Source organism: Chiloscyllium plagiosum, chromosome 13 (genome assembly GCF_004010195.1).
Source record: "Chiloscyllium plagiosum isolate BGI_BamShark_2017 chromosome 13, ASM401019v2, whole genome shotgun sequence".
Taxonomy (NCBI): Eukaryota; Metazoa; Chordata; class Chondrichthyes; order Orectolobiformes; family Hemiscylliidae; genus Chiloscyllium; species Chiloscyllium plagiosum.
The window spans coordinates 11,604,531-11,620,945 of record NC_057722.1 but is presented as its reverse complement, the minus strand read 5'-3'; the positions used below and the strand labels follow the sequence as shown (position 1 = coordinate 11,620,945).

The 16,415-nt window shown below is 40.9% G+C and overlaps 1 protein-coding gene across 1 annotated transcript in view; it reads right to left on the bottom strand.

Moving 5' to 3' along the window:
* Positions 1-221: 221 nt before the first annotated feature.
* The window catches only part of LOC122555759 (S-arrestin-like), a 39,531-nt gene continuing 23,337 nt past the window's right edge, over positions 222-16,415 (bottom strand). The window contains exons 7-16 of the mRNA XM_043701867.1: positions 12,965-13,038; positions 12,041-12,176; positions 10,217-10,301; positions 9,702-9,774; positions 5,906-6,043; positions 5,580-5,657; positions 4,598-4,621; positions 2,265-2,317; positions 1,824-1,830; positions 222-377 (exon numbers count right to left, since the gene is read on the bottom strand). Of these exons, the coding sequence (XP_043557802.1) occupies positions 275-377; positions 1,824-1,830; positions 2,265-2,317; positions 4,598-4,621; positions 5,580-5,657; positions 5,906-6,043; positions 9,702-9,774; positions 10,217-10,301; positions 12,041-12,176; positions 12,965-13,038 (771 nt within the window). The 3' untranslated portion in view covers positions 222-274. The remainder of the gene's footprint in view (positions 378-1,823; positions 1,831-2,264; positions 2,318-4,597; positions 4,622-5,579; positions 5,658-5,905; positions 6,044-9,701; positions 9,775-10,216; positions 10,302-12,040; positions 12,177-12,964; positions 13,039-16,415) is intronic.

Sequence of the window (16,415 nt, the reverse complement as noted above, 5' to 3'; positions counted from 1 at the left end):
CTTAAAACCCATGTTGTAACAAACCTGGGAGTCTTTTCAAAGCTCAGGAACTATAAAAAACACAGTAAATTAAGATGCATATTTTTTGCTGAATTCTCTACACACAAATAGCTGGATTCTATGAAGAGGCAACTGAAGTTGCTGTACAGGACTTTGGTTAGGCCACAGTTGGAGTACTGTGTGCAGTTCTGGTCGCCTCACTTTAGGAAAGATGTGATCGTGGGCCGAAGGGCCTGTTCTGTGCTGTATTGTTCTATGTTCTATGTTCTATGTTCTAAGTTCTGTAGACAGTCTCAGCACCTTCCTTGAGATCTTCTGTCACTGCCATAGGACCACCCCGATCAAAGTCTTCAAACTCAATGTCATCTTGATCAACACTGAGAACAAAGAGGAGGAAATGTCTGTCAAAAGCATAGTCTCTTCCAGCCTGCACATGCAAAATCATAGACAGTCATCTAATAATTACCTTGATAACTGGTTACTGAATGAGGTAATCCACAAAATAGTATGAGTTGTACATATGGGAGTACCTTATAAATGGGTTGGAGTTTGCTGCCAAAATAATAGTGGGGCTAATGGTGGTCCCCATTATGAGTTTCATAAATAAGTGTGAATGTCAAAAAGTTGACGTCAAAGTTGTACCATTCACTGTCTTGCATTTCATGAATACAGCAACTCACTGTCTTATTGAAATGGATCAAATGGTGCACATGCAAATGATTGGGCACGTGCACCAATATAAACTATACACACCACAGTAAAATAAACTTTGCCTTTCTAATCTAAGTACTCCTTTAACAATGTCAATTGCTGACAATCAATACTTCTGGCACTGAAAATAAACTATTATGGAAACACACTCCTTCAGGTTTGGTGGTTGAAGTTTCAAAGGTGTAAGATGTATTTACAAGTTTCATTTCTGTCCTTAATTTTTGCTTTCTTCCTTATTGAATCTTTCTTTATTGCTATTTCTTATTTGCTGCTTGATTAACTTTGAATTCCCTCAGTCATTTATATTTACATCCCAGTCCTTTTACTGTTTATCTTTTAATCATTAGGCCTAATTGATTAATGAAATACATTGTTGCAAGCTCGGATCACTCTTGACCTCACAATTATGGTATCACTGAATGTCACTTTTCAGCCAAGAGCTTTAAGATCCTTAGTTTGCAAAGGTCGGTCTAAATGATGACAAATGCATTCGATCTCCTACTGCAGTAAATGCTGGACCAGTGAAAGGAGTGGAATTTGGGGACTTACCCTATGCTATGTAATCAGGGAAGTGACTTTGTGTAATGATCCAATACTGAAGGGACATTACTGTGTCCATCCAATCTGACAGCTGCATAGGTTGCAAATTTTCACTCATTGGACCCTGAACAGTGCTAGGAATTGTGGTGCAGTTTTTACTGCCAGATGTTCCTGGTTCAAGTCCCATCCCAGGACTTGATGGCCAAGGAATGCGCATTCATAACACGATCCATTAGCTTGATTATCAGCATGGAAATCCTTCCAAAACACTTATGGTAGTCAATAGATAGGGGAGAGGCTTCTGGTCAGTCACACTTGCTGCAGAGTGTCATCCATCAAGATGCAACATCTGGATTCAGGCCAGCAATCTGTCTCCCAGAAAGAAAAGCTGAGGGAAATAGAAGTGAGCATATGTTTTGTCTGCCTCACGTGAAACTAGACCCAAGAAATCTTCTAAGGTTAAGCCTGAACTGTGGGGAGAATAATTAGCTGGAATAAAATAATTGCTGGAAAGCTCTGGATTTCAGGACTATGTACCAGATGAATGTGCAAGAAATAAAACAAGTACTTACAGGCTTCCTGTGAATTGTGGATTTGAGGGAAAAGAAATAGAGAAAAATTTGAAGGTGTATCTACTCAACATTGAAAGTTAATTATAAAACACTAACATACATAGGCACATGTAGGTTCAATGAAAATCAATCTAAAATCATATTTAACTCCACTCTTTTTACTCTCTCCTATTCATTTGAATGTGATTGCATCACATTACTTCCTACTTAGTCCCATTATATGGGATTACAATGGAGCAATGCATTTTGTTATTTACTTCCATCAGAGACAATTCTAATGACCAAGTTCCTTTCCATTCTCTACCATTACATAAAATTCCTGTGGACCAGTCTCTTCCCAGTCTGCAGCTATTACATAGGATTTAAATGAAGAACCATTTTCCCAAACAATCCCATTTGCAGATGTTTTTCACTAGAGTTTACAGTGCATTTGGAACTCACCAGTTTGGGGTTTGGGGTGCATGAGCAAGAACGGTAACTCCACAGCAACGTCACTGCAAAGGAAGAGAAAAACAAGAAACTGACAAGTGCTTGTAATGTGTCAGCTCAAAGCTTGAATGGAGCCATTTCAATTTTCTTCAGTTCATCTTTCAGTTCCTCTCGGACCTTTTCCCTTGTTGTGTGAGCTACAGTGGTTACACTAGACCTCCAATACACTGCCCAACTTTACTTTGTACTGAAGAGCTACACCGCTGATCCTATATGAAAGGGATGTGCCCAACACCAACCAGTGAGAATGGGTTGAGGTGAACCTTAAGAAGGGTGAGAATATTTTTGCCACCTTGGGTTGGGCTGGATGGCTTGGATAACTATTGATGGAGCACGGGGTTTGGTGTGAGAGCATTTTGCTTTCCCAGCTCCCTCAACTAAGTCACAGGCTATTGCGAGGAGAACAGAATGGGGATGTGTTGGTAGGCTATTGCAAGAGAAAAGTATGAAGGTGGATTCATGGGTTGTTGCTTCAGGAACAGAATGGGAAAGGGTATACAGGCCATTGGTCAGGAAACAGAGTGGGAATAGGTACACAGACCATTGACTGGGGAACAGTTTAGAGATGGTTTCACAGGCGTTTGCTCGGGGAACAGAGTAAGGATGGATTCATAGATCGTATAATCCCTATATTGTGGAAACAGGCCACTAATCCCCACAAGTCCACACTGATCCTCCGAAGAGTAACCCACCCAGGCCCACTCTCCTACCTCATTACTCTACATTTACCGCTGACTAATATGCCTAAGCCACACATCCCTGAACACTATGGGCAATTTAGCATAATCAATTCACCCAACCTGCACATCTTTGGATTGTAGGAGGAAACCGATGTATCTGGAGGAAACCAACGCAGACACAGGGAGAATGTGCAAACTCGAAACAGACAGTTGCCTGAGGCTGGAATCGAACCCGGGTTCCTGGTGCTGGGAGGCAGCAGTGCTAACCATCAAATCACAGTGCTAACCACTGGTTCACAGGTCATTGCTGGGGGATCAGTGTTGGGGTGGGTTCATAGTTCACTTTCTCATTCCTAGGCCATTTGAAGCACTAAAGAGACCATTTATTTTGTCAGAAGCTGGTGTGGGTGTAATGAGCCAGGTGATGCAGGAATAGCCCTTATATCCAAGTAGCGAACTACACTCATTGGTCAGAATGGAGCAGGGGTATACTGAGGACTGACAGAGTTTGATGTTGTAATGGCTGGTAATAGTATACTGGGCACAGGTCTGCATGACCACCTCCTGTCAACCCCTGAACACACTGAAACCTGTCTTTCCTGTTAAGATGCAATGATGGTTGGTAACGTGAGGCAGTTCTTGCCAATATTGCTCCTCAATATTTTGTCAGCATGCTCAGTGTGCACTCTGTCAGGGACACTGTGTTGGTGCACAGTGTCTCTGGGCACTGTAGGACACTGGTGCTACCCAATAACATGAGCCCGTGTGGCTCAGAGTGGCAGTGGCACATCCAGCAGCAGGTGATGATGATGAGGGAAGATACTAGGCACTGGGATTTAGAGAAGGATGTCTTTGGGGAAAAGAGGTTCCAAGGGAAAAAGAATCAGACAGACAAAGGATTTCCTCAACCAGATATAAACCACAGGCTTAATGCCATTTAAATAGTGTGTCTCCCATGTTTAACCTTAAGTTCTTTTCAGGTTTGTAATGACCTGATGTCAGTGGAATAAAGAATCCTTGCTTCTATGGGCCATCTGTACATTCAAACCTCAGGTTATATTTTACAATGCTGTGCCAGTGTGGGTCAATCTGGGCACTGGCAGGACAGTAGTATTGCTCTACAGTGCAGTTCTAATATGGTGCACTGGAAGCATAATTTTCCTTTTCTTTCCCAAAAATCCATCATGAAAGCTGAAGATTCTCCATGATTCACCTTCAGATATTGCCTCACATTCAGTGAAAGCACCCCAGTAACTTTGTATGAATACCAACAGGCTATTTAGCTGTGGATTGAGTACATTGTAACATAGTTCACCCCGACTTCTACACATGCTGTTATGAGCAGGAGTCACTTTGCTTTGGTCATCAGTGAGGAATCTGAGGGCTGTGTGAATTCAGCGCAGATCACAAACCATTTAGTCTGTATGATTTGGACCCAGCTTCACTGAGTTGTGCTTCTAGTTCCACAGGACTGTCGCGATAATGAGCAGCATTGCACTCCAGTGGACAACCGTGAATCAAACTTTGATGAGTCTAATCTTTAGAAATCCTGCATCGAAGGAATTGATCAACCTCATATTTGGATGAGTCAACGTAACAGCTTACCTGAACAAAACATCTCCCAGCATACTGAAAGGAAAATAAAGAGACAATTTGACCAACAAAAAAAAAAGGCAATAACTGTACTTCTAAATATACAATTAAAAGTGACAAGTGGTTGATCTCAGGGGCTTGAAGTCAAACCCGACATAAGCATTGAGATAAAACATCTCCTTAATAATGGGAGAGACAGCAATGTACTAACCCACACGCCCAAGCTAATCCTCCAGGGCCATGTATTCAAATCCTATCACAGCAGCTGGTGAAATTCTAGTTCAATTAATTTTGAAAAAGCCAATGTAGCACTGACAGCTGCTCTCAGTAATGATGAATAATCGTCCTTAGAAACTGTTTGGTTCACTAATGTCCTTGAGGAGATGAAATCAACCATCCATTCCCTGGTCTGATCTACATGCGACTCCAGAATCACAGGAATATGGTTGATTCCTAACTGCCCTCTGAAATGGCCAAGCAAATCATCAGTTCAAGGTTAATAAACATTGGGCAACAAACGTTGGATTTGCTGGTGACTCTGATCTTCATAAATTATGCATTAAGGTAAGTATTTCAAACTTCATATCAATCATATAAAAGTAAAACAGAGTACTTCAGATGATGGAAATCTGGAATAGAAACAGAAATTATTGGAGAAGCACAACAGGTCTGGCAGCATCAGCAGAGAGAAAGCAAAGTTAACGTTTTGAGTCTGGTGACTCTTCTTCAGAACATTTTGCATTTACCCAGTGAGGCTCTCAGACAGAGTTATTCTTTATAAAAGTCCTTTTATGATGCTAGCATGTGATTCTAAGCCATCATTCAGTGCTCCATCCAACACAGTTGACTTGAGTTCATAGCTTAGTATACATTTCAATCCCTTTTTAGCTACATTTGAGTGTTAGTGCAATTGTATTATTCGGCTGACTGGATTTCCCAAAGCCGCAATGGTCAGTCATTGGAGAAGAGAGCTTATTCTGTGTGTGATACTTACCCAGACACAATCAACTTCACCCTTACTTTGTACGAAACAAGAATTCCCCAAACTTCTCGATCGATTCCTTCTTTTAAGCTGAAAACACAGAATAGAAATGTTAATCACATTGCGAAAGACAGATGGTAGACCAAATATTTCCAGCAACAGGAAAAGGCCTCTTTATGCTAACTGCTTTCATTGTTTTTTAAAATAGGAAAATAATTATGATGTGCACTGCCTGAAACCTAACACATGTTTCACATGTAAAAGATTGGTCTTCAAAAGAAAATGTTATAAAACATTCACCCCTTGAGTTATCCAACACGTGAGTTGCCCTGTCTTACATTGTGGTCGAAGCCAAGTTGGTGTCCTCGTGTCTGAGTTTTCCGTCCAGCACCACACCGTGTTTCTCACGGTTATTATCAATGACAGGATAGAGAACGTAGATTTTCTTTAGAGTGGAACCAGGAGTGACCTGTTCACTGAGTAAGAATACACTTATCAACAAAGGTGAAGTACAAATGAACATATACTTCCGAATCCCTCCCCAACCAAATCTTAGAGCTAACATCCACTGTACACTACCCCATGGCACAAACGAAATATAATCTATCAGCACTCCAGTATGTATTCAGTGAACAGTCTAAATATAACCCCATCGTCAATACACACATGAACACATATGGAATATGACACAGATGCACCTCAAGTCCAGGCAGTACGTCAGCAAATAACAGTGAAACATTCCAATCTGGAGCTTCCAATCAGGGTGGAACATCTTGAGAAATTTCAAGCTTAATTTAAATCAGTCCTTAAAGGTTTTGAAAAATATCTATAGTGGTTCAAAAGTCAATTCAAAGTAATCTCATAACTGGCCATGGCTCAGGTTGGTATGGTTTGTTTCAGCTGATAGTTCTCATTCAGCAGTTTCCCATATTGCCAACAGTATTCCAGATGCACGGATACTTTGATCTAGAGTTGCTAACCTACAATTGCAGTGACCAGCCGTTCATGCAAACAAAAACAGAATATACTAGAGAAACTCAGCAACATCACCCAGGGAAGAAACATATTAGATTGTAAACATTAACCCTCTGTGTCTCTCCCTAGATACTGAAAGATTGGCTGAGTTTCTCCAACACGTTTCTACTTTAATTTAGATCTCAAGCATCTACAGTATTTTGCTTTTATTAAAGCAATCAATTGAAACCTCAATTAAGGAGTCAAGGGAGGAACTTTCTGAGGCCCTGGTGGAGCTTTTTAATACTTCGCTGCCCAAGGGTGAAGTACCAAATGACCGGAGGTTAGTTAATGTGGTTTCTTTGTTCAAGAAGGGCAGCCGGGATAGGCCAAGTCATTACAGACCAATTAGCTTGATGTCAGTCACGGGGAAGTTATTGGAAAAAATTCTGAGGGACAGGATTATCAACATTTGGAAAGGCAGGGCTAGTCAGCACAGACTTGTTCGAAGAAGATCCTATCTGACTAATTTAACTGAGTTTTTTGATCAGATGACTAATTTAGCTGATGAAGGTTGTGCAGTTGATGACGTCGACATGCAAGGCCTTTGACTGTGGGACCTTGTCCCACATGGAAGGCTGGTCCAAAAGATGCAAGGCAAGTTGGCAAACTCAGTCCAAACTTAGCTTACAAATAGGAGGCAGAGAGTGATTTGAAAGGTTGATTTTTTGATTGGAAGCCTGTGACCAGTGGTGTACCACAGGGATCGGTGCTGGGATCCTTGCTGTTTGTTATGCACATTAACAAATTGGATGTAAATGTAGAAGGTATAAGTGATAAGTTTTCAAATGTCACAAGAAATGATGGTATTGTTGTAGTGAGGAGGGTGGTCTCTGGCTACAGTCTGATATTGATCAGCTGGTAAATTGGGCAGCACTTTGTATGATTGAATTTAAGCCTGATCAGTGTAAGGTGATGCATTTTGGGATGTCTAATAAGAAAGGGACATACACAATGAATGGTAGATCCCAAGGGAATACTGAGAAACAAAAGGACTTTGGTGTACCAGTCCACAAATCCCTGAAGGTGTCAGCACAGGTAGACAAGATGGTGAAGGAGGCATATGGATTGCTTGCCTTCAGCAGCTGGGGCAGAGCATATAGGAGTAAGGAAGTCTTGTTACAACTTGATAAAACATTGGTTAGGTGACAGATGGAATACTGTGTGCAGTTCTGGTTGGCACACTATCAGAAGGACGTGATTGCACTGGAGAGGTGCAGAGGAGATTCACCAGGATGTTATCATAGAATCATAGAATCATAGAGATGTACAGCACGGAAACAGACCCTTCGGTCCAACCTGTCCGTGACGACCAGATATCCCAACCCAATCTCGTCCCACCTGCCAGCACCTGGCCCATTTCCCTCCAAACCCTTCCTATTCATACACCCATCCAAATGCCTCTTAAATGTTGCAATTGTACCAGCCTCCACCACTTCCTCTGCAGCTCATTCCATACACGTACCACCTTCTGCGTGAAAAAGTTGCCCCTTAGGTCTCTTTCATACCTTTCCTCTCTCAAACTAAACCTATGCCCTGTAGTTCTGGACTCCCTGACCCCAGGGAAAAGACTTTGTCTATTTATCCTGTCTATTTATCCTATCCATGCCCCTCATAATTTTGTAAACCTCTATAAGGTCACCCCTCAGTCCCCGACACTCCAGGGAAAACAGCACCAGCCTGTTCAGCCTCTCCCTGTAGCTCAAATCCTCCGGCCCTGACATCATCCTTGTAAATCTTTTCTGAACCTTTTCAAGTTTCACAACATTTTTCTGAGGAGACCAGAATTGCACGCAAGTCTCAGTTATGAAGAGAGATTATATAGACTGGGTTTGTTTTTACTGGAGCAGAGGAAGGTGAAGGAGGATCTGTTTGAGACATACAAAATTGTTAGAGGAATAGAGAGAGTAGATTGTGAGAATCTCTTCCCCATGGCAGAACATGTCCAAAACTTTTGGGCATAAGGTTAAGGTCGGGAGTAAATGGAAATCTGAGAAAATTGTTTTCACCCAGAGAGTGGTAAAAATATGGAATATGCTGCCTGAGGGAGGGTGGCTGAGGCAGATATTCTCACAATATGTAAGAAGGATATCGATGAGCGCTTAAAATGGTTGGACATTGTGGGCTATGGACAAAGAACAATCAAATAGGATTAGTGTAGTTTGATGTTTGTTGATAAGCATAGACATTGGAGGCTGAAGGGCCTGTTTCTGTGCTGTATGACTCAATAACTAGGTCTGTTTTTTATACCAATGTCACATTTAATTTGGATTAATTTGTGATCAACAGTTAATTGAAATCACAAACAGGTCTGTTGCAGCAATTACTTGACGCAATTATCAGTTAAATTAGTCTAATTTTGTAATCTTGAATCCTCAACTTCCTCTACGACCGATAAGGCTGTCCAATTGCACTGATTTGAAGAGATTTTAGCTTAGGGTTTATGCAAATAATTTGGAGTGAAAACATAGGTATTACTTCACCTCCGCACTCTGGTATAATGTCCAGAATAATCCATTTATGCTTTCCTAATAGCATCCCCAGTGGAAACTCCAGGTTTTCACTTTCTGATCACAATGACTCCAGAGGCAGAAGCATGAGAAAAGTTGCACTAAGACAAATATTACTGAGATGTCATAGGAAGAGGATTTTGATGAGAACACAATTATATGTCCAACAACTAAATGTCATAAAGCATCTGACAAAGCTAAAACTCAACTACAATAAAGTAGCATCGTGTATTCAACTCAGAATGTGGTCTTAATATGAACTTTTGAAACATGAATAATTGAAGTTAATGGGCAGACATATTATTGTCTCCAGATCTTCAAGTCTGTCATTACTAAGGATAAGAATTATACCGAACACCCTTCACCGGTTGATGGCCAGAAACCTGCAGATTTCATCAAAATGTAACTCTGTCACTTTTGGTAATGTGTGCGTTTATTTTTGTGTTCGGTCAGTTAAACTGCTGGGAACTGGACTGGGATCTTCACCAGTTACTTTTATTTAAGAAATGTGACGTCACATACTGAGCAATTGAAGCTTATCTTGCTGGTACTGGTTGCTAGGAAACTATAATAGAACAGGGCTCCAAAATGAACAGGATGTCTGACTTACTCCACTTCCTTAGCAGCCACCGCCTGGCTGTATTTGTCATGTGAGTACAGAACCACTGATGCAACCTGATCAGCTGAAGGCAAAGACAGTACAGTTAGAAATCTCTGAATGATTCAAAGATACAGCATGCTGTTCAGGAACAAAAACATTTCACACAATGAAGAAAGAATGAACAATAGTGTGCACCATCTAAAAGATGCACTCCAGCAACTTGTCAATGCTTCTCCAGCAGCAGTTCCTGAACCCTCAACTTCTACCTTCTAAAAGTATAAAGGTAGCAGCACTTGGAAGCTTCCATCCAAGTCCCACACCATCCCAACTCATAATCATATCACCATTCTTACATTGCCACTTGGTCAAAGCCCTAGTAGCACTGTAGGTGTAACTTTGCTGCACGGACTACATTGGTTCAAAACGTTGGCTCGCTATCACCTTCTCTTAAATCGTTGATTTACCAGCAATGTCTATGTCCCATGAAAGACCTAAAAAGAAACCCTTTGGTCCTATCTTCGTACCTGTTATTTTCACCTTCTTCACAGTTTTGGTGGAATGGTTGATCACCTCAACAGTGACTTCAACTGGTTCACCATGGTAATAGATCTATAAGACAGTGCATTTCAAGTGAAGACAATATTTTTCAAAGACTATATTTTGGATCATTTAATTTATCCTTCCATCACAATATGCAATCCTGCCTTCATTAAGAATGAATAATGCTAGAATGTTGTTCCCACTATTTCAGAAAGGGTGCATTCCAGCCACTGATCCTTCTCCCTGTGAAGAACTTGACATCCATCCTGATTGTACATATTACCAGCTTGTAGCTGCACGTTTTTCTGCTGAGAGTGTGGTGCTGGAAAAGCACATCAGGAGAGATGATGGTTTGGGAAAAAGCTCTTCTCCTGCTCCTCGGATGCTGCTTGACCTGTTGTGCTTTTCCAGCACCACACTCTCGACTCTAATCTCCAGCATCTTCAGTCCTCACTTTTGCATGTTTTTCTACTACAATCATGAGTTAACTTTCAGTAACAAACTCAGGATTAACTTCACCACTTCTTTAAATGGTGTCTTATTAGCCTTTCATTTCCTTTGCTTCATCCTCTGCTTCTTTCAATGTTGAAGCATGGAAAGTGACTGTGTTACTCAGTCCTTCATTTTGAGGAGTTAGGGACTGGGATGTGATTTTAATGATCAACAATCATTGTATGTTCAATTGTCAGGGAACTTGGAGTTGATTATGTCAGATGGTGGTGTGACCATTTTTGTGATAGGACATTATCTTAGTAACAACAGCACTGAATGAGCCCTAACAGGCAGCTCCCAAGCACGGTGACTGCTTCAGAGAGCTAAGCCAAATGTTTTAGATTCAGTCAGTATTGTTGGCATCCTGTCCCTCTTCATTATCAGATCTATAAACTACTTCTGAGCAGTTAAAGCAGAGGAACTGACTATACCTAAAACAAATAGCTAGTCTTTCAAATATTTTATAAAGTCCTTGCTAACTTGAATATTTTGCAGACGCCATGGATTTCATTCCAGAAATAGATCTGACCCTATCGGCTTAAAAAGTGAGCAAATACATTGCAGGGACTGGAGGGTTTGAGTTATAAGGAGAAGCTGGATAGGCTGAGACTTTATTCACTGAAGTGTAGAATGTTGAGGGGTAACCTTGTAGAAGTTTATAAAATCTCGTGGGACATAAATAAGGTGAATAGCAAAGGTCTTTTCCCTTGGATGGGGGAGTTCAAAATGAGGGGGTGTATTTTTAAGGTGAGAGGAGAAAGAGTTAAAAGAGCCCTGAGGGGAAACTTTTTCATATTCATAGATGGACGAAGTGGTTGATGCAGATGCAGTTACAACATTTGGAAAGGTACGTGAATGGGAAAGGTTTAGAGGGATATGGGTTGAACGCAGGCAAGTGGGACTAGTTAAGTTTGGGTAATTTGATCGGCCTGTGTGAGTTGGGCTGAAGGGTCCGTTTCCATGCTGTATGACTCTATATCTATCACCTAACATGTCTGTATTCATTCCAAAGCAATTTGAAAGCCATTACTTTTCAATTGGTGTTATGTGCACAAATGAGGTAACCAAATTACACACAGCAGGCTTCCACAAACAGCAGAATCAGCTGAGAGAGAAGTACGGCTCAGAATACCAAAATCCCCCTCTGTTCTCCTTTGAATACTATCATGTGATCTCTTACATCTACGTGAGCAGGAAGATGAAGCCTATCTCCAAACCTGCTGGTCATTTAGACAAGCAGGTCCTCTCATTGATTTATAGATCTCTGTTGGCCATCTGCATTTCTGAGGGTAGAACATGGTTTGCCAAACACTCACCTCTTTGTTCAGTGATGCTTCCAGGTGGAGAGGTTTATCTGACATGAGGAATTGTCGGGTCGTTTTAGCCACTGGCTGAAAAATTGGTTTATCAGGAGCATACTGTACTTTACGGATAACCATTGACACGGAACTCCTGGGGGAAGAAAAACATTGAGGATATGAATAATTGTGATCAGGTAGATATTTTAGCAATGTAATTGTATTTGAACTGGAATGCAATCCTCTGTTGTTCTTTTAAAGCAACATGTTATGCAGATATCAGCCAATGAAGTACCCCTATGAGTGGATGAGATGGCATACATTTGCAAATGGATCTAATGTAGAGATTTATTGTGCCCACACATGTGCTTATCCCTTACTTGTCTGTTCAAGTGGATTAGCAGACTGTGTGCATTAGCAAACTGACTGGGTGCACACTGTCGTATTATAGATTCCAGAAAAACAGTCCACCTTCAAGCCAGCTAGATGACATCACAACATGTGATGCTCCAGGATAAAGATTCTCATTTCACCTTCATTAATTACAGTGCAATAGAGTCAGTACAGTCTGCAGTTAGTCTGTCAGCCGTGTCAGCGTTGCTTTCATGTAATGTACAGTAACATTAGTAAGTACACAAGCCAGACTAGGTGTAAGTCTCAGATTTTGTGGCAGTTTAAACAGTTCCTGTTGCTCATTAACTTCAAGACATCTGAATCACCAAGAATCCAGTGTTTTTGGTAGATGTTACATCAGTTAACATGCAAGGCAGCATTCAGACCATATCATACTGACAGTGGTGTTTGACCCAAGAAGCCACATCACACACTGTTACATTACAGGGCTGTGTGAGTGATCCCAGCTCACTTACTTTCCACCTGATTATGTGTCAAGAAAGGCAGCAATATTAATTACTTTCCAGGTTCAGACAAATGTGCACTTACCTTTTAGAGATTTTCTCATCGATGCTGAGAGTCTTTGCACAGAATGCCAATATTTGAAAGTCCACCCCACAACACTGTGGAAAGAGTAGAGAAACTCTCCCAAGTCACATATATAATAGGATTGAAAGGTAACATTCTACTGTTAAAACTTCCAAAGGACAAAACCTACTCATTCTGAAGCCAAGCAATGGTACTGAATTCAACCAATGAGTATAAGCAGGACTTGTTTGTTTCCCCAACACAGATGAGTCTCCAAGAACAAGGAAAAAGATGGTGGGTGGAGGAGAATCAAGGGCAAGCTAACGGTAATTTCCACCTACATGTGGCTAGAGCAAATTCAAGCAATTGATGGTAATGTTCTGACCTTTAAACATGTACTGCATACACAGTATTGGACCAGGGCTGACTACACTTTCATTTCCTGAACAAACCTGAGAATGGAGCATAATAGCCTAATGCTCCAACCTACTTCTGTTGGAGATTAAGCCAAATCAAACTGTCCTGCACTTAAAGAGGGGACCAGTTACACCATTTAGTTGTGCGATCGTTTAGGTGAAAGTAAGACTGTAAATGTTGTAGAGTCAGAGTTGTAAAGCATGGCACTAGAGAAGGCACAGCAGGTTAGGCAACATCTGAGGAGTAAGAGAATTGACTTTTTGGTCTTCAGTCCTGAAGAAGGGTACTGCCCGAAACATCGACTTTGTTGATCCTCGGATGCTGCCTGACCTGCTGTGCTTTCTCTAGTGGGAGAAAGGGAGGTCTGCAGATGCTGGAGATCAGAGTTGAGAGTGTGTTGCTGGAAAAGCATAGCAGGTCAGGCAGTATCCAAAGAGCTGAAGGATCGATGTTTCGGGCCAGAGCCCGGATGATGAAAGGCTTCCTGATGAAGAGCTCTGGTCGATTCTCCTGCTCCTCGGATGCTGCCTGACCTGCTGTGCTTTTCCAGCAACACACCCTCCACCATGCTTTCTCTAGTGCCATGTTTTATCAACACTAGTGCCATCTTTTTAGACTTAAATAGTCTAATCACTTACCCTCAATTCTCCATGTGCTACAAAAAGGGAGGAATCCCCGATGTAACACGTCTTACATTCACCACCTTCCTCAACCACCAATTCCAATCACCTTTACCCTCTACCTGAAAACAATAGGAGTCCCATTAGCAAAGAAGGAAATTGGGCCCCTAAATGTAGCCATAAACTTTCTTTTTGTTGCCAACAGACAAATACATTTATACTGATGACCACATTATATGATGTGACAAAATCCTGAGCATAAAACAAAGAACTTTCAACTGAAGAAATTGTATCAGAGTCTTTACCCATTTACCATTAATTTCGATTTCATCCCACTTTTATTTTTAAAGCCATTATTTTTTTAAAAAATAAAACAATGAGGCTTGCTAGCTTCTGTTTAGTACTTTAACCAAGTGCTACTCCTCTGTGCAAACTGGGAGAGTTACTATGCAAAGTTTCTCATCAGTAAACACAAAAATGAACGTCCCATCAAAGTCACTGCCGAGGAAGGGAGCTAGACAATCTATTCCTTTCTTCTAAAATTGAGACCAATTGCAACAGCCCAAGTGGTATCCTAGCATAGATCTGGGGTTAATCTTTGCCTGCCCTGATTAGTTTTACTCTATGTGGTGCTTCTTTCTCATGACATCACTGGGGAAAATCAGTGTCCTAAACTGCCAGGATTCATTATCTTGAGATCAACAGCGTTTAGTTTGTCAATTAATCACTTGAGTCAGCACAGACACATTCAACAATATTTCTATATTGTGTAGAATTGAGGTGCAAAGTGAGATTGCCTTATGAGATGTTGTGAGTCACTTTAGTTGGTTTTGAATATTCAGTGTCATGTTGGGGTGGAGCTGTTTCAGATACAAAGCTGTTCATAAGTTAGCACCATCCAATCTTTTTTCAATGTTATGATTACATGCTGATAGCTGAATAGCACATGGGCTGCTTCTGACCCAATGCATCAACAGTGCAGCATGGATTAACATAGCCTCCTTCAAGCTTTGTCAGTGCTGTGGAGATAGGGGTCTAATGATATGCAGAATCATCTCTGGAAATGCACTATGACCTCAGCAGACATAGGCTAGAAGGTTGAAACCAGTGCAACTCTAGTGTTATGATCCTATATTAGAACACAAAGTATTTATAGACATTTTTAACTTTTATTTCCAAAAAGGGGTATTTTTAAAAAGAGGACAGTTATAAAAAAGAGAGCCAATCTGTGGATATAAATTCGTTGACAGACTGACAAAATCCTTTATGAAGCTCATGAAACGTTGCACCTGTAAAACAATCAGAGAAGCTTCAAATAGGGAGAGGTTTAATAAGAGTAGATAACAAGGGACTGACTACTCCCCCGCTCAGCAGTTAGTCACCTCATTCCCCTCCAGGAATATACAAAACTTGTTAAAAACTGACTGAAAGCCTAACTTCTGTGTGTAAGCTTTAGCTACATATTCCAGTATGCGGACTGAAATGTTGTTAGGGCCATAGCTTTAAGAGTAACTATTTTAAACACCCTGTGTTGCAGGTAAAAGAAAGGACATTCTGAGTGCTGCAATTCTATCACTGTCAATAGGAGTCAGAACTGCAAAACTAAGAATGTCGAAACTAACAAATCAAATGCCAACATCACCCTACCAGCACCATTCAATAATGACCACAACTTCTTTTTGCTCTTCATGAACAATTCAGAAACTGAGCCAAATATACATACTTTATCATTTTAGCCTCACCTTTTATTTATACTCTGGGTGTATCATTAGAATCTAACATGATCTGAAGGAATGCCTGCGGCCAAATAAAATCAGGAAACAAATGATGGGATATATTAATTCAGAGTTAATTGGATGTCAGTCAATTGGATAAATATGGGGATTTAGCAATCAGTGGTGTGTGAGTTTCATGGAGTAAGGTTAACTTCAATAGAGGTCTCACTTAAACTGTGGACAAACAGTACATGTTATATATATTAGAAGACATTGTGCATATACAAAGTTCATGTACTGTTTGTGTGAAATGCTATTTTCTCTGCCTGTATCTCAACACCACTGACGCTCAGTAGCATCAATGTGTATCATTGACAAGATGCGCTGCAGAAATTCACCAAAACACCTTAGACAGCACCTTACAAACCTACAATCACTTCCATCAAGAAGGACAAAGGCAGCAGATATAGGGAAAATTACAACCTCAAACCTCTCCACCCAACTCCCATCCTGACCCTGAAATATATCAGTATTCCATTGCTGTCGCTGAGTCAAAATTCTGGATTTTCCACCCTAAATGACAATATGGGTCCACAGCACATGAGCTACAATGGTTCAAGTAGGCAGCTGACCACCATCTTCTCAAGGGCAACTCAGAACAGGCAATAAATACTGGCCAGATAGTAATGCCCATGAGTGAATAAAATAAATTGGGAATTA